This window comes from Cydia amplana, chromosome 23 (assembly GCF_948474715.1).
Source record: "Cydia amplana chromosome 23, ilCydAmpl1.1, whole genome shotgun sequence".
In the NCBI taxonomy this organism is placed as follows: Eukaryota; Metazoa; Arthropoda; class Insecta; order Lepidoptera; family Tortricidae; genus Cydia; species Cydia amplana.
The window spans coordinates 5284839-5307826 of NC_086091.1; the positions used below are offsets into that span (position 1 = coordinate 5284839).

At 39.6% G+C, this 22988-nt stretch overlaps 3 protein-coding genes across 3 annotated transcripts; all 3 read left to right on the plus strand.

The window, feature by feature from the left end:
- The first annotated feature begins 876 nt into the window (after positions 1-876).
- Positions 877-9367, plus strand: LOC134658850 (thioredoxin-2-like). Its single transcript, XM_063514521.1, has 3 exons — positions 877-895; positions 4199-4373; positions 9157-9367. Exons 2-3 carry the CDS (start codon positions 4203-4205, stop codon positions 9304-9306), a joined length of 321 nt encoding a protein of 106 aa, XP_063370591.1. The 5' UTR covers positions 877-895; positions 4199-4202; the 3' UTR covers positions 9307-9367.
- Positions 9368-12782: 3415 nt separating this feature from the next.
- LOC134658598 (thioredoxin-2-like) lies at positions 12783-16040 on the plus strand. Its single transcript, XM_063514250.1, has 4 exons — positions 12783-12859; positions 13510-13684; positions 15158-15277; positions 16023-16040. The coding sequence occupies exons 1-4, from the start codon at positions 12795-12797 to the stop codon at positions 16038-16040; spliced, it is 378 nt and encodes a 125-aa protein (XP_063370320.1). The 5' UTR covers positions 12783-12794.
- Positions 16041-16161: 121 nt separating this feature from the next.
- On the plus strand, positions 16162-22001 carry LOC134658748 (uncharacterized). Its single transcript, XM_063514392.1, has 6 exons — positions 16162-16245; positions 16595-16769; positions 17542-17664; positions 18559-18623; positions 19102-19276; positions 21822-22001. Exons 2-6 carry the CDS (start codon positions 16629-16631, stop codon positions 21984-21986), a joined length of 669 nt encoding a protein of 222 aa, XP_063370462.1. The 5' UTR covers positions 16162-16245; positions 16595-16628; the 3' UTR covers positions 21987-22001.
- The last annotated feature ends 987 nt before the right edge of the window (positions 22002-22988 follow it).

The following is a 22988-nucleotide window of genomic DNA, read 5'->3' on the forward strand; positions in this document are numbered from 1 at the left end:
TATAAATACAACACCCATGAGTCACGAACAAATTTCGTGCTCATCACACAAATAAATGCCCTTACCAGAATTGGAACCCGGAACCATCGGCATCATAGGCAGTCAAGTTTTCGTTTACCACACTTTCCATGTCACAGGTCATACATGAATACATACATACATGAATACCTAAAAATTCCAACAATCAAAGAGGAAGTTAACAGATATTGTGTTAAGTACAAAGAACGACTAAAAAAAACATACAAACGAACATGCAAGGGACTTTGTAAACACCAATGACAATCCGAGTAGGCTGAAAAGGTGGCAAATATTGCGGCTAGACCAGAGGCATTCTATTCTATTCTATTCGATTCTATGGCTAAAAAAGCCGATTGCAGTTAAAAAGAGAAAAAAAAACATGTCATTTTATTGGTCATCAAAAAAAATTGCTTATTCATCCTCATACGAATACCCATACCATACCAGGCTGAAATAAACATGACAGTCATCGGGAAACCCAATCACCAGATTCCTTCACCGTTGCACCCGAATCCCTACAAATCAAAACAGGGCCTTCTACCGCGAATACCGATGTTCTCAAATTGCGGGCATCTTTTTCTTTTACTCCAATTAAGGCGTAATTAGAGTGACAGAGAAAGATGCCCGCAATCGAACTTCGGTGTTGGCGGTAGGCCCTCAGGATTCCCCATTTAATATGACGACAAAATTTTCACAAGAACACGTCATACCCAAATTTCATGCGAAAATAACTCTTAACACTTACCGTCTATCGGATGTCGTCATCCACTATATAAACCACAGTCGACATAATTTGCCATTCAGTCTCCTCTCTTAACTCGATAGTGACGCGTCGTTTAGTTTTAATTTTATCTGTGATATTTTCCTAGTTTATTGGGTGAGTTTATCGAATTACCCTTAGCATGGTTGGATATTGATTTGTGAGTTGTGACAGTGTTTTTACATTTTATTGTAGTGAAGATAAGTGCTGGATAAGTGCTAGTTTTTCTGCCGGCGTCTTAGTGGTCAAGTTATTTTTATCTATGATTAGTTCTTTCCGGGTCTTTTAAAGCGTAATCGTAATGTATTTTATTTCTTATAGGATGACAAGCCACAATTTAATAAGTTTTTGCTAGTTTACGAGTTTGTTTGTCTATAATTCATGAATGAAGCCAAATAATCTTCTACCTACCTTCTGGTTAAACTAGAGTTCGCTTTTTTGGATTAAAAATACTCCTAAGCAGTAAGCACGAAATTGTAAATAAAGCACAATTACGCGGTTTTTAGGGTTCCGTAGCCAAATGGCAAAAAACGGAACCCTTATAGATTCGTCATGTCTGTCTGTCTGTCCGTCTGTCTGTCCGTCCGTATGTCACAGCCACTTTTCTCCGAAACTATAAGAACTATACTGTTGAAACTTGGTAAGTAGATGTATTCTGTGAACCGCATTAAGATTTTCACACAAAAATAGAAAAAAAACAATAAATTTTTGGGGTTCCCCATACTTCGAACTGAAACTTTTTTTCATCAAACCCATACGTGTGGGGTATCTATGGATAGGTCTTCAAAAATGATACAGACACTTCCAAAGTGGTAAAATGTGTGTCCCCCCCCCCCCCCCTAACTTCTAAAATAAGAGAATGATAAAACTAAAAAAAATATATGATGTACATTACCATGTAAACTTCCACCGAAAATTGGTTTGAACGAGATCTAGCAAGTAGTTTTTTTTAATACGTCATAAATCGCCTAAATACGGAACCCTTCATGGGCGAGTCCGACTCGCACTTGGCCGCTTTTTTTAAGTGATATTTTGTGCTAGTTGAAATGTTTTAATTGATGTAAGTGTATAACACTTTAAACTCTCGCGTTTTGTACACATATTTAATTACACGAACGGGTCTACCGCGATATAATTTCATTGTTTTTACCACAGCTGACCGCAGCTGGTGCAACTCGGCTGAAACGTCGGAATTTAAGGTAAAAACAATGAAATTATATCGCGGTAGACCCGTTTGTGTAATTAAATAATGTAAGCGTAGATAAAAAAACTTCTTGCTTAAACTTCGGGTTGTTATTTATAACTAAAATAACAAAGTGTAGACTAAGCGCCACTTGCACCAGTCCACTAACCTGGGGTTAACCGGTTAAATCCTTAATCCAGTGTCAAATTGTACTGGTAACCATGTTAACTCCATGGTTTAACCGGTTAACCCCGGGTTAGTTAATGGTGCAAGTGGCCCCAAGCGAATTAAATTTATATTTAAGTCAAAAGTACAGCGTCACAATCGGGACATGAATGTCATGTTTATCATGTTATCTAGAATATCTAGTATTTACTTTCAATAGATAAAACAAACTGTTTACAGTTTATCAGTTCGGCATTCTGTACCCATTTACGGGATATTTCGTTCCACTTTTACTTTGGCTGATTTCAAAAATTTACCATGTTTTCCTTAATCATTCTTATCACTTGTTATTTTGCAAAATGCGTAACTATCTAGTGGTTTCCTCATGTTTCCTGATTATTTGCTTAGTTAGACAAGACATTAATATCAAAATTAATATGAATGAAATAATTAAATTCAAATACAAGTTATATCATTGTTACATCTTTTTTATTGCTATCGTGTATCTCTTTCTAGTATTGCTTGTTAGAGGAAGTAAGAAGGGCGTCAATTAATTATGATACTTATTGTTGGGATGCGGATGGGAATGCATATTGCACCATAATTAGTAATACATTATTAACGTCATGAATTAAAATAAAATCTTCTGTATCGTGACACTGACACATGTTGATATAATTAATATAATTATTAATCTCCAACTAATTTAGGCATCAAAGTTATATTTTAAAATTTAAATCGCTACAAAAAAAAGATTTATCTGTACCTATTTACTATGCATTAATTTGGTTTGATGATCGAATAACAGTTAATAGTTATCCAATACTAAATTTGTATTAAATCTTCGCCAATTAACTAAATAGTTACCTTACCTCCAGCAAAAAAGGCTGCCTCAATAAAACTAGTATTGAGATAAGTTTTTTTCTTTTCTTGGCACCATAGTTGAGACGGCTGAGTCATAGCTATAGCTACTTGCGTCGAAAACGTCGGCTTATTCGGGTAAGGTCATGTCTGAAGGTCGCGACGCGTTCGATACCAATATTTACTAACAAAGCCGTGTTCAGACGAGCTGGGCAAATCGACCGATTTGAGCAGGAAAATAATTGGCGCCAATCTACAATTTGAGATTTATGGTGATATTTAAGCCCTCTGAATTAAAAAAATGCTCCGAATAAAATGCTCCAGATAAAATTAGATAAAAATTACTTTTTATCTAATTTTATCGGTTATATCGGTCATAATTTCATAATCGGCGGTCGAAATCGGCGAGCCAAATTGGCACGTCCTGATTTGATCGGACAGTTTCATCAGATATTATTTCTACTCAGAATCACGAGTTCTTTCGATTCTAAATGCAAGAGAAAGTGCCCCCAAAATTTGATATATTTTTTGTTTGTTCGTTTTGTTACGGTAATAGAAAGTTGTATTGAAATATTTGAAATCGTAACCAAATGTGCCAAAAAATTTGGGAACATTTTGTCGTTAGGGATGGAAAGAGCTCTTGTTTATAGTAGAAAGTTTGGAAGTTTGGATGTACAACTTTACATAGAAATGCCCACTTAGTATTGTTAGAAGATGCCTATCAATATTATGCTTTTTAATTTTACTTCCGTTTAAAAAAACTTTGTAACTTTGGTCGTGAGTCAAACTCAAAGACAAGGCCACCAAATTTCTCAAAACACTCTTTTTAACCTTTTAACCGCCAGCAATTTTTGATCGTGCGTGCTCGTGTCGCCACCGACAGTAATTGTACCACGCAGAGTAAGGTTGGCATAGTTACGGGAGTTATAAATGTGCTGTAAAAACCAAATCAGATCTTTGTCTTATTTATCAGACTGTGTGTGTAAATGTCTTATATATCAGATTCTGGCGGTTAAAGGGTTAAAGACTAGGAACACTACTACAGGGATCAGAAGTCAAACTGCGGACTAATAATAAAATTATCCATACGACACAGTTCTGGAAACCCTGCAGTCCCTGCACTATTGAACCTATGATACTCTCAACTGTATATTTATTGGACTCAATTGACTCTGTCAAAAAAACTAATTTAGCCAACCATATTGTTGCAGTAAAATGGCCATCCACATCAAAGACGCCGACGACCTGAAGACCAGGCTGTCTGAGGCTGGCGACAAGCTGGTGGTCATCGACTTCATGGCCACCTGGTGCGGGCCCTGCAAGATGATCGGGCCCAAGCTAGAGGAGCTGGCCAACGAGATGGCTGATGCGCTGGTCGTGCTTAAGGTAAAATATCTGGGTGACCGAGCTTCGCTCGGAAAACATATAAAAACTCGAAAATGCGCGTTTTCCCAGAGATAAGACCTAGCTAGATCGATTTTTCGCCCCCAAAAACCCCCATATAGCAAATTTCATCGAAATCGTTAGAGCCGTTTCCGAGATCCCCGAAATATATATATATATATATATACTCATACTCATACTCATACTCATTTATTCATAATATTATTATATATTACACGTCACAATTTTTATTTACATGAGATAGATTACTAGGTTGTTTAGTGTTACAGAGATTAGATTATTATTACAGTTTCGGTTATAGATAAATATGTCAATTAATTTTACAATAATAAGCGTTATATAAATAAAAATTAAATTTGATCCATGATGTTATGTTGAATATACCTAAATTGAGTCATAATTTCAAATTGTAGAATTCATTCAGGCTATAAAAAGCGTGGGAGAAGAGCCATTTTTTCAATTCCCGCGTAAATGAGTTCGACGATTCTATTAAAGTAATGTCTATGGGCAATTTGTTAAATACTTTTGGGCCCAGTACCTGCATGGTCTTGGAGGACTTAGTCAGTCGGTGGCTGGCAGGGAGTAGGCGTTCTTTGCTTCCTAGACGGGTACGGGTGAGCTTGCTTGTATTAAATGTGTGTCTGTATGTGTGTACGTGTTTGGCAATATTAAAAATGTATTGTGATGGTAGCGTTAGAATGTTGTTATCAATAAAAAGTTGTTTGGCTGGTGATCCTGGTGGGGACATGGATATTATTCTGACCGCACGTTTTTGTAAGACGAACACGCGATGCCATTCTGCCGCTGAACCCCATAGTTCAAGGCCGTAGCACATTGTTGAGTGGAACAGGGAGAAGTAGCTGGTGCGCAGTTGCTTCTGGGGTAGCACGTGAGCTAACCTTCCGAGCGCAAAACACGCACCTGACAATTTGCCGCATATAGCATCTATGTGCTTGTCCCATTTAAGGGATGAGTCTAGGGTGACACCGAGAAATTTCGTATTGTGTACTTGTCCGATATTTGTGTCGTCGATCTGAACGTTTAGGGGCTTAGGAGGCTTGCCGCCGAGATTTATGTGTAGGAGTTGTGTTTTTGATAAATTTAGAACTAGGCCGTTATTGGTGAACCAATACTGCATCTGTCTTATATCGTCACTTATGAGTTCTTCCAGACTTTGTACAGAATTGTACAGACTTTGTACAGAATATATATATATATATATATAAATATACAGGATGTAATCTAAAACGTGATACAAGATAATCAAACCTGAATCTTTTCATAATTTTGAACAACTTTTACTATGGGGTCAATTTTGTAATATTAAAAAAAAATTGAGCTGTTCCATAGAAATGGTCAAGGAGAGGTAGACAAAAATGTATGGCAAAGATTATATTGTATCACGTTTTAGATTACACCCTGTATAAATAAACAAGAATTGCTCGTTTAAAGGTATTAGATATTAAAGTTTCGGATGGGGGATCAAGCGTTTCTGATCCCCCCCCTGCATAGAGAGGGTGCCCTGGCGATAAGCCGCGGCTGCCGGAGGGCGCCGTGGTGGAATGACATCGATCCCAGTGCGCCCTCACGAACGGCAGAGAGGGTGAAACGCCGGAGTGGGTTTAGTGGGTAGGGCCAAATTCTCCCCCCCTTTCGCCAAGAGAGGGATAAGGAGCGGCGAGTCCCACACACCGTGCGTAAATGCATTCCCACTCCGTCAAAAAAAGGTAAATATTAAAGTTATATAACAAAACAACATTTTTACACAAAGCATACTTGTTCTATAGAATTCTAAACAGTTGTCTGTAGCTTCGAATATGTGCTTAAGTTTACCCCACATTATGGTTCCATATAGTAATTTTGAGTGAACATGGGCGTAGTAGCCGTAGTAGGTACTGTTACAGAATATTAGCTAAGTCTGAAACAGCTTTAAAAACACAACTATAATTAAAGTACAATATGATACGTCGATAGTATATATACAACATATGTTACATATGGCTTTAAAATGAAGTTATTTGTTTAGTTATCGCGTGATAGCGTGCAATTTACACCGCTGATAAGAGTCTGCTCTGCCAATGTACTCTGATAATTATATTTATTACTTGTACAAGTTGTACACCTTTATTTCTCTAAGTAGAAAGTTAAAATAACTAACCCAACCCAATTATGGAAAACTAGCTACCCGCCCCGGCTTCGCACGGGTTTACAAATTATACATAAACCTTCCTCTTCAATCACTTTATATATTTAAAAAAAAACGCATTAAAATCCGTTGCGTAGTTTTAAAGATCTAAGCATACATACAGACAGACAGACAGGGAAGCGACTTTGTTTTATACTATTTAGTGATGAAGCTTATGTCACCTGGTGTCTATGACAGGGATGTTGCGGATGCCGATTTTTTGACATCCGCGGATGCGGATGCGGATTTTTAAAGGCTCACATCCGCGGATGCGGATGCGGATGCGGATGTCAAGATAGTACCATAAAAAACGTCAAATATTACATTTTAGTAATTTTTATTTCAAAAAACCGGCCAAGTGCGAGTCGGACTCGCATTCCAAGGGCTCCGTACAATAAGTCCCACTCACGCTTGACTGCTCATTTCTAATAGGTTTTTTGGTTAATGACTAAATTACCTAGCAGTCTAGCACTTACGCCGATGCTAAGACGTTCCTGTACCGACCTGTTCCACATCCGCATCCGCATTACATCCGCATCGATTTTATGCGGATGCGGATGCGGATGCGGATGTTGAAAATAATGCGGAAGTTCCGCGGTTGCGGATGCGGATGCGGATATTCGCAACATCCCTGGACTCTATTATCTTAATACAATACCATACGTAAAAATATCAAAATCAGAGGACCATGTAAGCAAAAGTAACTTCTATTCATATGGCAAAATTTAGAGTATACCATAATAAACTAATCTCATTATATTAAATACTAGCGACCCGCCCCGGCTTCGCATGGGTAGTTCAACGAATTTACACAAAACCTTTACAAATTATACACCAAAAGCTTCCTCAAGAATCACTCTATTAATAGGTGAAAACCGCATGAAAATCCGTACAGTAGTTTTTAAGTTTATCGCTATCATACAGACAGACAGACGCGGCAGGGGACTTTGTTTTATGATAAGTATTGATGATGCGACTGCAAACGTCAGATCTAATTTTTATTATTCTTATTACAATCATGTACGTAAAGTACAACGTAATAACGTAATCGTAGATTAAATAAACTTATATACTTATAATTAACGCCAGTCTCAATGCCATCGCATGATGTCATCGAAGCACCAGATATCACTCACAGAATATAAGTTATCATAGCATAGTCACAGAATAAATAATAGTAGACTCACTCTCTAACAAAACGCGTCTGTTACGATCAGCACAGATATGGCCGCTAAGTGGCGACAGCGCCACGCGCGGCTTATGGCTTTCCCCAAAATTGGTGTGGAACGGATGTACTTTTAGCTACCTGTAGCAAAGCGACGAAATCGCGGAGTGAGCCACGCCTGGCATAGTGATAAATGTGTATGCTATCATCACTATAATAATCACAAGTTGTATGGTACAACCAACCACATTAGATCGTTCACCGCGTCGGTCGCCAAATGCAATGTATGAGGTTGTGAAGCAACTGATAGTGTATGCGGCTAACCGCTCACACTGGGTAGTGTGATTGCATCAAAAATATACCAAATACATATTGCAGTGACCATCAGTATCTTGATCATTTACTTTTTGATACAACCGCGGACACAGGCAGCTAATTAATTACAACAGTAGGTTGCATGGTATCAAAATTGGTTTCTATTTCGGTCACACATTTTGATGCTAATCCAGAGTCCACTTTAGGTATACGTTTGTAGGTACTAGCTTTTACTTCATGCCCTACTGTGAAAATTAACCCCTGCTGTAGAAGTCTAGACTATTGAATATTATCCTTGACACTACGGGGTTGCGAACTGCATCAGCCATAATTGTGTGTTTTTAGTATTAAAAATATATTTTGTAATAATATTCATGCTAGTTTTAAGGTATTTTTCTATGGGCCAATAGTTGCCTGATTATCAGAGATCGGACAGATTGGCGTCATTGCTCGCAATAATGTGGACATGACTCCAAATTTGATTAAATAATCAATCATTTAATTATTTTAATTAATTTTTTAACTGAGATTTAATTTTGTTCCCTAGTCAATAAATAGCACTTAAATATATTTTTGATATAAAAAAAATGAGTACCTACAGAAAATTTGGATTAAAAACATACTGTTTTTTTAAAATAAATTTACATTATAAGAACTCTTTGTGTTATTTATTGATTAGGAATCAAAATTAATCCTCAGGTAAGAAATTAATTAAATGATTAATTATTTAATCAATTTTGGAGTCATGTCCACATTATTGCGAGCAATGACGCAAATTTGTCCGATCTCTGCTGATAATATATTTTTCACTTCACTATTTAATTAAAATTATTCTCTCAGTGTAAGGCCTGAGTGGACGCTCGAAGTGGGGCGGTCGGCGGGGCGTGCAGCGTGGCGTCGAGCTCCCAAGTGATTTGAGCAGCGTGCACTAAGGCCGCTCCTATACGCTTGCATTTGTTTAACATGCACGCCGCACGCCTCGCCCGCTGCACGCCCAACCCGAGCGTCCACTCAGGCCTTACACTCAGACTCAAAAGCCTCAGTTCTGCTTTTAACAAGCTTTATTACGCAGTTATTAACCTTCATATCCCTTTTTCTAGGTGGACGTGGACGAAAACGAGGAAATAGCCGCCGAGTACAACGTCAACTCCATGCCCACCTTCGTGTTCTTGAAGAACTCCAAGAAACTGGAGGAGTTCTCCGGCGCGAACGTCGACAAGCTTAAGAACACTATCCTCAAGCTGAAGTAGAGCGTCGGCGACGGACTGTGTACTCGGGGGTAGGGTTAGACCAAAAACAGCAAATAACACGTTTTTAAAGATAACACAAATCGACAACAAACATGTCAAAAGGCGCCGTAAACTTTTGAACGCCAAGAACACCTAATGGCGCCGTAACTAGTGCCCACAGCGCCATGGACAGATAGTTATGGCGGGCGCTGAAAATCTACAGCAAATAAAGATAGCACAAATCGACAACATGTCAAAAGGCGCCGTAAACTTTTGAACGCCAAGAACACCTAATGGCGCCGTAGCTAGTGCACACAGCGCCATGGAGAACTATAGTTATGGCGGGCGCTGAAAATCTACAGCAAATAAAGATAGCACAAATTGACAACATGTCAAAAGGCGCCGTAAACTTTTGAACACCAAGAACACCTAATGGCGCCGTAGCTAGTGCACACAGCGCCATGGAGAACTATAGTTATGGCGGGCGCTGAAAATCTACAGCAAATAAAGATAGCACAAATCGACAACAAACATGTCAAAAGGCGCCGTAAACTTTTGAACGCCGAGAACACCTAAAGGCGTCGTAGCTAGTGCCCACAGCGCCATAGACAACTATAGACAGCGGTCAAAGTAACTTTCAAGTATGGTTTACAAACATGTCAAAAGGCGCCGTAAACTTTTGAACGCCGAGAACACCTAAAGGCGTCGTAGCTAGTCGTGCCCACAGCGCCATAGACAACTATAGAGAGCGGTCAAAGTAACTTTCACACTTTCAGGTATGGTTTACACTAGCTTGCGCCCGTGACCTTGGCGTGTGAGTGACGTTTTTGTTTATAGCGCGAAGGTTGAGATTACATATTATTATACTTGAGAAAATTTGATCCATTCCGCCGTTTCGATTCCAGCCCTGGGCACTGGAGACTTTGGTCACTTTTTCTCGTATATGACATATTTCAGTTTACAAAAAGGTTTGCAAAGAATACCTAATACGTTCGGAGCTTCGTGCCTAAAGTGAATGTCATGTTACATTTAACCTGTCGAATTCCACGATATGACGTCACCATAAGCGTTCTGGCTCATATATGAGCCGTGGGAGCTGACTCATATATGAGCCAATTAATACTTTGTTTAGTATATACACTGAGAAAAATGTTTGAATATCGACCTTGAAATGAGTTACGTAGAGTTCAAAATCAAATAACGTGCGTTTCGTCAGGATAGCATCATTCTGAATCTTCTAAAAGGCATCATTCCATTTAATGCCACTCAAATATAACCTCTAAACCATTGGGCTAAAGGTCTAACCCTACGAACGAGGATTTAACATCCTGTATGCACTAAAGGCCCCAAAAGATTTTATTTATTTTAAAAGGTCACAATCTCTAGTAGATTCAGCTTTTTGGTGTAATTTTTTGCGCATATTATATTTTTTTAGTTTTCACCGATATAATTATATGCCGAAAGTGTCTTAAGCTAGCACAAGGGGTACGATGGTCCGTTATGTTGCATTTTGCGTACTTATGTTACGTTACAAAGTATTGTTATTCTCAATAAATAATCGTGAAGACAGTTGAGCTTTTTATTTTTTAACATTGTCAACCCTGTTGTGACCGTATTATGAATAAACTATTGGCGCAGTGTAAAAAGTAACAGTGGACCGACGGCATTGATGTTTGCTTAAATACCGACACCGCACAACATGAATCTAGTATTTTAACTGTTATCTGGCATGAGGGGTGGGGGAAATGACCGAACGGGATAGTCTACCAGATACAAGACATCCTCTAGACTGAGCATAGTAACGCTACACCCTCTGCCACTTATACGGTAGTTTTACTCCATCTTCGAGTCAATCACGGCACGGGATTCGCTCACCTCGTCCCTCCGCACCCCAGTATTTTTGGCAGCATCGGTTTCATTAAATAATTGCTCTAAACTCCGTCTAGAGGATTCCTAGTCTATGGATACACACGTACAAATAGCCATGTCAGATTTATAAACGTTAGTCTATTCAGAAGTATGCATTAATTGTGCAAGGTTTTCGGCAGAGGGGTAAGCTATTAAATTCTCTAAAGGGGCCCACAGATTACCAGTTAACCGGACGACATCAGCCTGTCAGTTGCTAGGAACTGTCACCTTTTGCGTTTAACTGACAGGCTGATATCGTCCGGCGAACTGGTAATCTGTGGGCCCCTTAAGTAATAACGGTTTTGTAGTGTACGAGTATGACGTTTGTTCTTAAGGCCCCAGTACACAATGGGCCATCGCCGGCCACTCCAAGCTTGGAGGATATAATCAATCGGAGACGCCATGTCTGTAATTTTCTGTACAAAACAGTCTGCCGATTTTTGCGGGGGAGGGGAACGTCAAATGTATGCGTAACGTAAAAATAGCCATGTCAGATAAACGTCAGTCCATATTCATAAATGCGTCAGTCAAAAATGCGCGTTTTCCCAGAGATAAGACCTAGCTAGATCGTTTTTTCGCCCCCCAAAACCCCCATATAGCAAATTTCATCGAAATCGTTAGAGCCGTTTCCGAGATCCCCGAAATATATATACATATAAATAAATAAATATACAAGAATTGCTCGTTTAAAGGTATTAGATAGATAGATAGATATACTTGTCCTAAATATGGAATATATTTTATTCATTCTTTATTTCTAATTGGTCTACCCATACAAGTAGATAATTACATTCTTCCCCTAACCTCTTGTGGTTCAATGAAGTACTAGTACAAATTACCTCCAATGAAATTTATAGCTGGTCAACCAAATCTTGTCAGTAAAAAAAGGCGCGAAATTCAAATTTTCTATGGGACGATATCCCTTCGCGCCTACATTTTTCAAATTTGCCGCCTTTTTCTACTGTCAAGATCTGGTTGACCAAGTATAAATCTATATTTATTGGAACAGAGTTGCTTTTGTTTTGTTTTAAGGGTACCATAATTCCGGATATCCCGAATTTGTTTTTTTTTTTAAATGAAAGATCAAGTTATTTACGTCTCGTGCTTTTGAGTCCCTCACTATGCTCAAGATTTTAAACATCTTTTCCAACCTAACCTAACCTATCCTACCCGTGACTCAAAATTAGCCATAAATTAGCAGTCGAATCAAAAACGAACTTTAAACTCTCATTTTAGGTACTATATATTTACCTACCTACTTGTACCTGCCTAAAAAACACGTTCAACGCGTGTATGATAAAACTCTCCTTTAAATAAAACGCAAGACTAAAGGATCCCACGGTTCCGTCTCATCTCATGTTCCTAATGTTGACATAAACTATACGACAAGAATCGAAATGACTCTCATACCAGTCGAGATCTGGGTTTTCATAACATCAGTGGTGTGATAATCGTTGTCTACCTATAATTCATTTTGGACGCTAGTAAAATAGTTACCTATCTACATGGTTATAAAAAATGTAATGTTAGTGGTGTCATGTCAGTGGTAGGTTAAAATCAACTAAATGAAATAAGTAAACTTGAAACCTGTTGTTTTAAAAATGAAGCGAGAAATTTTACTAATGGTCCTAATTTCGTACGCCGTGGCTCAGCTTATGCTCAGACCGTAAGTATTAAATGTGTTTTATTATGCACACAGGTACCTACATAGTATTCTATACCTGCTACTAAGTACTATTACAAATCCAGTTAATTTTTTTAAAGGTTCCGTCACACAGGCGCTTTTTCCGGGCGGAGCGGAAGCGGGGCGCGCCGTTTTTACATATAAAACGCTCACGCCCCGCCCGGAAAACGCGCCTGTGTGACGGAACCTTAAAAGGTTGGGCCTGAAGCACTGAATCTTTCTACTGATCCCGCGTATTTATAAACAGAAGACTGTTTATTTTATTCGTCCATGCATTTATTTATATCCAAAGAGTTAAGTAGTGGTCCTCGGAAAAACTTTTGCCTGTGCCCCTTCCTGAAACTAGGTTGCCAAAAAAAGGGACCGAGTGGACCCTTAACTTTAGTGAGTCGTGGCAAAAAATCGGAACAACGAAAGGAGGAATAGGTACTTAATGTACATACCTACTAGTTTCAGAAGCAAGGTCATCAACGTGGAAAGCCTGGTGAACCTGACAAAACAGTTTGGTGCAACCGACCCTTCGACACGTATTCTTTATAAAAGACATAAATTCAACGGCACTCCACTTTCTTAACCGTTAAGTAGGTAATAAATATTAAAATCGCGCTTTAAAGTTTGCTACATCCTTTCAGAATCAAAGTAATTAACGTGGAAAGCCTAGTAGACCTGCAGGCCAGACTAAAGGATGCCGGCGAGAAGCTGGTGGTGATCGGGTTCCTGCCGAGAGCTTGTCCGCACAGCGTGAGGATCACCCCGAAGTTCGAGAAACTCGCGCTGCTGTATGCTCCCTTCGTCGTCTTTTTGAGGGTAAAGATCGGTTTTCCGGTCCGGTCCGGTCCGGTCCGGTCGGCCGTCTCCATACTAAATAATACGGTTTGTATGGAGACGGCCGCTATATGACGGCACCGCTTTCGGAGGAAACCAAAGCTTAACTTGTTACTAATAACAATACCAAATTATCTACGATCTACGAATCGTATGGAGCCTTACTAGCGTCATCTTCCGCGATATTCGGTTACTATTGGGTCCACTACTCGTCGTTGGAGGTCACTAGTGTCGTGCGGTTGCGGCCTATCTAGCGCCATCTTTCGGGGTTGTTCGGGTACTTACTGGGTTCGCTGCTGGCCGTAGGAGGGCGCTAGTGGTATAAGTATGCGCCGTCTGGCTGGTATGGAACTTGGTAGTGTTACAGTTGTCATTTATTTCAGAAACAAAGTATTCCCCTTCCTGTGAGTTAAGACAGAGAGAGGAAAGGATAACTCACGCTAGACCGGGCCGGGACAGGGCCGCAACTTCGTTTTCTATGAAAACATTATGAAAAGCAGCACGTGATACGTGATCACCGATCAGCCGTCCTAGAAAATAGCGGTAGCGGTAGCGTGAGTCACCCTTATGCAGGTGCTGGGCATCCCTGCGTTTCCTTAATTCTGTCCCAGGCCGTGTAATGTCCGTAGAGAGGTCATTGTCTCTCCGGTATTACACCATAAGGGCTCATTTAGACGGCGCGCGAACTCGTATACGATTTTAGTTACATTGCGGACCATTGAGGTTACATCAATTCAGCCGACCGATCAAACGACGCAATGTAATGAAACCGCATGCAAGTTCTCGCACCGTCTAAATGAGCCCTAAATCATGTGCAATTGACGCAAAGGCCAATGATTTCAGGAACAAAATATGTAGGTACATACAACATACAGTCTGTCTGTGGCATAGCTCTCCAACTGATGGACCGATTTCGATGCAATTTTTTTTATGTGAAAGCGAATGGTTCTTAGCTATGTTTGATAGAAATAAATTCCGCAGTTTGAAGCTCTTTTCCAAAACGATGTAAGGCATTTTTGGCATGAAATTCATTTTTTTATATTATCTGTTATTAATAAAGCGCTGGTGGCCTTGCGGTAAGAGCGTGGGACTTGAAATCCGGAGGTCGCGGGTTCGAACCCCGGCTCGTACCAATGAGTTTTTCGGAACTTATGTACGAAATATCATTTGATATTTACCAGTCGCTTTTCGGTGAAGGAAAACATCGTGAGGAGACCGGACTAATCCCGATACGGGCCTAGTTTACCCTCTGGGTTGGAAGGTCAGATGGCAGTCGCTTTCGTAAAACTAGTGCCCACGCCAATTACTGGGATTAGTTGCCAAGCGGACCCCAGGCTCCCATGAGCCGTGGCAAAATGCCGGGACAACGCGAGGAAGATGATGATCTGTTATTAATTTTATTTTTGTAGTTATGTTACACCTTATAAGAGTTATAAGTATAATTATTTTCCCCAGGTGTATGAAGACCACGATGACATCTTCATCGCGTACAACGTGACGGCAGTGCCATCATTCATCTTCGTTAGGAAGTCCGCGCCACGGAGTAGGCGCACGGGCAACATAGATGATATTGTGGTATGTACTCACTGATCTTATACCTTATTGCAACGACATAAGGTTACAAATGAAATGAAATAATAATTATTTGTTTTACAAGGGGACAAAATTGTTGTATAACACCTCTTTCTGTTTTGTTTGACATTATTTTTATTAATCATTTTTATATTAAACCCATACATGACGACTTCTTCAAGGCGACATATTCAGATTGCTAATAAGATTCCATAATTACGAGCGTAGCGAGTAGTTCTAAAAGTGTTATCTTGAGGGTTACGTATTCATAAACCCTCGTGGGTTTCAAGGCATATTACGAGGGTTAAAAAAACTTTGCGATCCAGTTAAACCATATTTTTCACCATACCAACGCGAGGAAAATTATATTAGTTAGTTACAAATCGAAACTAAATCAATTCTATATAATACCTATTTCTCTTTCAAAGTCATTACTTAAAAGCCAACATGAAGAAACAACCCTTGAATATCAGTTGTTTTTGATAGCCAGACTAATGTACCTACTCAGAAAAAAAACGGGTTGCACTCCGGGAGTGCCGGCAGAAGTGAAAACTCAATGACTAGTGAAAAATGTCTGTATAATTGAGGTTAACGCCATCTAGCGTTATTTCGTCGCATTACTTGAAACCCCTAAGCACATCACTGTTAGTACTCGAGTTATATTAATACCAGTTAGAGGGAAACTCACTAGATGGCATTTAAATCAATAAAGAAAAACTCAATGACATTGTAACAGTTTTTCGATCAGGTCATGGGTCCGTCTTAGACCGCGAGTTTAACATTTTTTCCCCACCTCAAAAAGTGCACAGCGCCGCTAAAGAAGTTTTCACTTCAAAAATGAAAGTGTGAGACACTTAACCTATTAATCCTATTATCTGTCAATTTGCTCGTTTTCAGAATGTAATAGAGTCGGTGAGGGCAGAAGATCAACTACTTAACACTCTTAATACGACACTGACTTTGGACTCAGGGTAAGATCGTTTCCTTCCGTATTGTAATGGTAGCCGTATTGTGATCAAATAAGCGCTACGAAGTTTTAAAATTTCTGTTTTCGAGATCTTTATTAAGGTGCAGTAGGTACTGCACCTTAATAAAGATCTCGAAAAACTCGCGCAACGAGAAACTTGCGATTTACGGCAAATGATAATGATGGAATTTCCTTTTGCAGAGTTGCTCCTTTTGACTCACAGAGGGAGCCAATCGAATTTTTGATGCATTTTTTGACCCAAATATCGCTGCTTTCGCCATATTCTATTCTCCGAGTCCATCAGCACAACATCGCGCTTAAAATCTTCGACAAGTTGACAAATCGTGTTGCAGGGGCGTGTTATACGACGTCGAATGCCATGACGACATGAAAGGGCGACTCACAGAAGCGAAGGACAAGCTTGTGGTGCTCGCCTTCCTACCAAGCTACTGTGCTCACAGCTACATGATGATTCCGGCGGTTCAGGACCTTGCCAAGCTGTATGCTAAGACGACTTCGTTCCTTAGGGTCGGTAACTTACTCCATTTTCCGTTTGTTATCGGGATAACTTGTGCGATCTCTACAACTTTTTACTGTAGTCTAAGTCCCACAGGCAGTTCACATGACCTTCAAACCTTCAAGAAAAGAGCGTTTCTTTTATTTTTGCCATTTTTATATATTGTGACCTTTTTTGCCACTTTTGTGTTAGGTATTTCTAGTCAGGATGCGAGCCCTTATAGGAGAAAAAAGTGTCCTTAAATTTCCATACATTTTTCAAACTTTCCTTTTTGTTACCGCCATACAAAATATATGAGGAAATGGTAACACAATAGGAAAAAACTCTGGGCATTTTTTGACCCATTTGGGTCCCCACTGGTGTTGCAGGTGTCGGGGCGACAGTAATTGCTTACCATCAGGCGATTCAAATTATTTAAACCACAACGGTTCACTCACTTGAATTTTTAGTCGCTATTGGCGACATGTTTCGCGCCCGTAGTCGCTATTCGTGACATGGTTCACACCCGTAGTCGCTATTGGCGACATGTTTCGCGCCCGTGGTCGCTTTTGGCGACTTGTTTCGCGTAGGGGGTCCAAAAATCAAGTGAGTGTAACCGTTATGGTCTAAATAATTTAAAATATGTCTCACGAAAGTTAAATTTCGATTTCGTTTGCCTCCAAAAAAAACACAGAAATCCATCAGAAAGTCGTTACGAACTATGGTTAAATTAGGTATAAATTATAAGTTTTTATGGACCTAAGTATAGTGTCTTATTATTTCCTTACCTTCATTCTTTTCTAGATCAAGGAAGACCATGATGACATATACGAAATATTTGGTATACACACAGTACCGACATTTATCTTCATGCAGAATAAGAAGAAACTCGTGGTGCGGACCGGGGCCAGCGTCAAACAACTTGCGGTGGGTTCTCGAACATGCTTAGATATAAATTGTCAAACCAATTTGTCAGTAAATAGGAACAAAAAAAACTGTGCTCATCCTTTTCTTTTGGGTGCTAGTACCTACTAGTGTAAGACAAAGATAGTATGACTCTCTCTGTCTATGTTTGAAATAAGACAGTCCTTTGACACACTTTTGCATTGAGAAATATAGTAAGCAATAAGCATAGAGTACTCACTCCAAACGTCAGTTTTGGTACCAAAACTATTATTTTCGTACTCGATATCTAGCGTCTAAGAAGCGCTGGTGGCCTAGCGGTAAGAGCGTGCGACTTGCAATCCGGAGGTCACGGGTTCAAACCCCGGCCGTACCAATGAGTTTTTCGGAACTTATGTACGAAATATACCTAATTTGATATTTACCAGTCGCTTTTCGGTGAAGGAAAACATCGTGAGGAAACCGGACTAATCCCAATACGGGCCTAGTTTACCCTCTGGGTTGGAAGGTCAGATGGCAGTCGCTTTCGTAAAAACTAGTGCCCACGCCAATTACTGGGATTAGTAGCCAAGCGGACCCCAGGCTCCCATGAGCCGTGACAAAATGCCGGGACAACGCGAGGAAGATGATGATGAGTCGATATCTAGCGTCGAGTAGCGGAATTATCAGTATCGCTACTTGATACTAGATGTCACGTGTGTCGCGACTCACGGAAATTGAATTGCTCAACAATATTTTACAATACAACTATTATTACAAGAAGGAAAATAGAGTTCCAGTTAATCCGGTTATAGTATTAGCTGAAAATAGTTAAGCATTAGACTTTTTGTTCGTCGCAATTGATGCTGACTGTATATATTGACAGTTCTCTTTAATTAGTATAGTTGTCTGATAAAATATTTTCCATCTCGGCTGCAGGACACGTTGGAAGCTGTGCTATCTGGCGACTACACTTCGACGACTAGCACCACACAGGCGCCATTGTAAGAACATCACATCATATCATATCACATCATGTCATATTCCATCATATCACATTCACAGACCGTACATTGCTGGTCCGACAAGTAAACATTGATTAACGCTATCATTGTACCGTCGTTACTCGTCGACCCAGAAATGTACAGGAAATTTTTAATTGGAAGGTTGGTGAAATACTTAAAACTAAATAGAGGCCAGGGTACAGGGTAACATGCGAGAGCAGAGAATATCGTGAGAGAGGTAGCTAGGTATACAATAGCAGACGGACACAAACTTTCTTTGAAGTTTGTCCCGAAAAATTCAATGTTCTAATCGACCTGGGGTCCCATGACTCCAGGTTGAACACTCATCTCCCCGACTCCCGACAGATCCCGACCCCAAATAAGTTTGCACCGATTTGGCACTCTTTGGTAGTGACGATATTTGACGTTCACGTATAACTTAGTGGCCGACTGCTTAATTTTTCTCGTCCTATCCCAGGAGCCATATGATCGACATAACCAGCCCGCAACACCTGAACGAGACTATGTCCAGCGCCGGCAACAAGTTGGTGATCCTCGCGTTCATGACCAAGTGGTGTTCCAAGTGTAAGAAAATCGCCCCCAAGGTTGAGGCCATGGCGGACGAGTATTACGGCTCTGTCATATTTCTAAAGGTTGGTATTGGTAGAGTGGATTGTATTCTTTAAACAAAGATTGGCGTTATAGACAGTGAGCAGGGGTTTCTCAAAAGCTTGTAACTTGTGGCCCCCTTGCACCATCTCACTAACCCGGGGCTAAGCTGTTAAACCGTTAACCTAGTGTCAAATTAGACTGGTAACCATGGTAACTCCAGGTTTAACCGGTTAACCCCGGGTTAGAGGAATAGTGCAAGTGAGCCAAAGAGTATAATAATATGTGAAGTAAGCCTGATAAAATGAGATGTCACTTTTGCTTTTGTTAGAGAGCCTTCTGCTCACAGAATAAATAATAGTACTAAGTACAGAAGACTCACTCTCTAACAAAACGCGTCTGTTACGATCAGCACAGATATGGCCGCTAGGTGGCGACAGCGCCACGCGCGGCTTATGGCTTTCCCCAAAAGTGGGGCCGAACGGATTGTACTTTTAGCTACCTGTAGCAAAACGACGAAATCGCGGAGTGAGACACGCCTGCTCTGGTAGACATTTTGGCGTAGGTCCTTGACACAAGCTGAAAATTTGCCTGATACTTCTCCCATCATACCCTAACTCAACACTGCAGGTCTCGCTGCAGGGTAGCGAGGCTAAATCAACCCTTATATTATTATAGTATTTTATGCAACCGTTGTTTAAGAGAGGTCAAAAAAGGCGAGTGGCATGATTGTTAATAAAGACGCCACGAGTATTTTTTGACTCAGTTAAACAACGTTGCATTACAATACTTTTTCTACGACCAAGCACTTACTTTGAAATAATATTGAAAAAACAAATCTTTTTAATTCAAGAAGTAGCAAAAATGGAGGGTACGGGCGGGAAAAGAATGAATCAAATTTCTATTACACCTTATGTGTATAATTGCATGAATTCTATAGTAATTTAAATTGTATTTTTTCCCTTATTTTCTCGTAATGCATGTTAATTATAAGATGTAATTATTTTTGAAAAGATGTGTCCCGCCGAGTTTGTTGCCGGTCCCATATTGGGATACCCTCCTCCAATTGAGGGGGGATTTAAATCTTCTCGGGGCAGAGGTGTAGGGTTGGAGCCGGTCTACCTAGCTTTATTTGACGTTCATAAGCGCATTGTAATTATGCCTACTTGAATAAACTATCTTTTATCTTTATCTTATCTTATCTTAATGAATGAATGAAATAAATAAAAAAAAGCGGCCAAGTGCGAGTCGGACTCGCCCATGAAGGGTTCCGTATTTAGGCGATTTATGACGTATTAAAAAAAAACTACTTACTAGATCTCGTTCAAACCAATTTTCGGTGGAAGTTTACATGGTAATGTACATCGTATATTTTTTTTAGTTTTATCATTCTCTTATTTTAGAAGTTACAGAGGGGGGGGGGGGCCGGACACACATTTTACCACTTTGGAAGTGTCTCTCGCGCAAACTATTCAGTTTAGAAAAAAATGATATTAGAAACCTCAATATCATTTTTGAAGGCCTATCCATAGATACCCCACACGTATGGGTTTGATGAAAAAAAAATTTTTGAGTTTTTTTATTTTTTTTTATTTATATATTTAAATTTACATCTTAATTACCAAACATTTATATTCTCGCCAAACTGTTACGTTTGATGGCGAGATGCGCTCAGTTTTATACACTTAACCTATTTAACTAATTATATACTTAGACTAACAGTTTCAGTTCGAAGTATGGGGAACCCCAAAAAATTTTTGTTTTTTTTTCTATTTTTGTGTGAAAATCTTAATGCGGTTCACAGAATACATCTACTTACCAAGTTTCAACAGTATAGTTCTTATAGTTTCGGAGAAAAGTGGCTGTGACATACGGACGGACAGACAGACGGACAGACGGACAGACAGACAGACATGACGAATCTATAAGGGTTCCGTTTTTTGCCATTTAGCTACGGAACCCTAAAAACATGTCTATGGTTCACTTATTTGTCAGAGATGACATTTAAAATAAGGTTGGCAACACTGTATTTCATTCAATACTTTTTAAGTGGTCATTACACGAAGTATCGTAAAATCGCCAAAAAGATACTGCGTGTATGCACAAATTCTTTTTTGGGGAATAGACTAAAGACTTGTCTTGACAACTATAAGGTAGGGTTTTAAAGGTGTGTGCACGACCCTTTAAATGACAAATAAAAGTACGGGAGTAGAAAAAATATTTTTGGGCCAAAAAAAAGTTTAGTAAGGTAAACGTACTGGTGCTCGACGCGGTCCCAGTACATTGACAGCAGGGTGTCATCTATTGGCCATTAGCATGTTGAGCACTAGTACGTTTACCTTACTCAGCTACAGTCATGAGGAAGCTAAACGAAACCTCAAATATAAGAATCATGGCAAAGCCACCTATAGACCTAACTAAAATAACAAAAAAAAAATTTAGGACATAATTGAAGGGATGTTTACAAAAACAACATAACTGACTACACTGGTTGACAACCGCTCTAAGCAGTTATGTTGTTTTTGTAAACATCCTTTCAATTATTATGTAATTGTCTGTGTTTTAAAAATACCTTAACTTTTCCCCCAGATCGATGACAGTAACAAAACCAAAGAGCTATACACGAAGTACAACATACAACGCGTGCCCACGTTTGTCTTCATACGGAACTCCAAAAAACTCAACCAATACGAGGGGACGTGGTACGAGAAAATCAGGACGCGTATAGAATTGCAAGATTTTCTAAGTTTTTGATCAAGAAGAACCGGGCGAAAGCATACTTAACCTTTTGGACGCCGTGTCAAACACAAAAACTGTCACTCAGACGCCACGTCACCGAAGTGTCAAAACTGAAATTGAACTTTATGCATATGCACCTAGGTCTATGTTGCTCTGTGGTCTATGACCGATTACTCCGTCTTTGGTGTTGGACCTGCGGTGCGTATATATCGGTCATTGGCGTCCAAAAGGTTAATTTGTAATGTATTTAGTTGTTGTTGAATAAAGTTTCTATGAATAAAAGGTTCTGTCATTTATTTCTGGTGCGACGTAACGTCATTTATTCCTGAGGCAGGTTTCTCAAAAGCTTGTAACTTGTAATACAAGCGGACGTCACTTTTTGACAGCTTTTGTTAGAAAGGGACTTCCACTTGTATTACATGTTACAAGCTTTTGAGAAACGGGCCGCTGGCCTCTTTTTTCCGGCCCCATTACCATTACCTACTGAGGATCGTGACCATTTGGTTTTGCACTGTGGACACCATAATAATAAATTCACTTCACTACATAGTATAAATTGTATAAAACAAAGTCGCTTCCCGCTGTCTGTCTGTCCCTATGTATACTTAGATCTTTAAAACTAAGCAACGGATTTTGATGCGGTTTTTTTTAATAGATAGAGTGATTCAAGAGGAAGGTTTATGTATAATTTGTTAACCCGTGCGAAGCCGGGGCGGGTCGCAAGGTATAATATAATCCCACAAACAACATTTCATATAAAGTGTTGCCAAGACTGGCGCATAAAGCTTTTACACTAAAAAGTTATTAGATCCCATAGTAGGTACCAAGACTTTTACTCTGTAAGTCCTAACTTTATAAGTTCTAACTGTAGCTATAAAGCCAACATCTTGGTCAAACAGTACGGTAATGGCACTTTCAGAATTTGATTGATCTGTATTACTACTTTATATACAACAAGTCCACCGAGGAAGTGTTTATGTGAAGTTTTGTAGTGGCCAGTTTTCCTGAAGTTTTTGA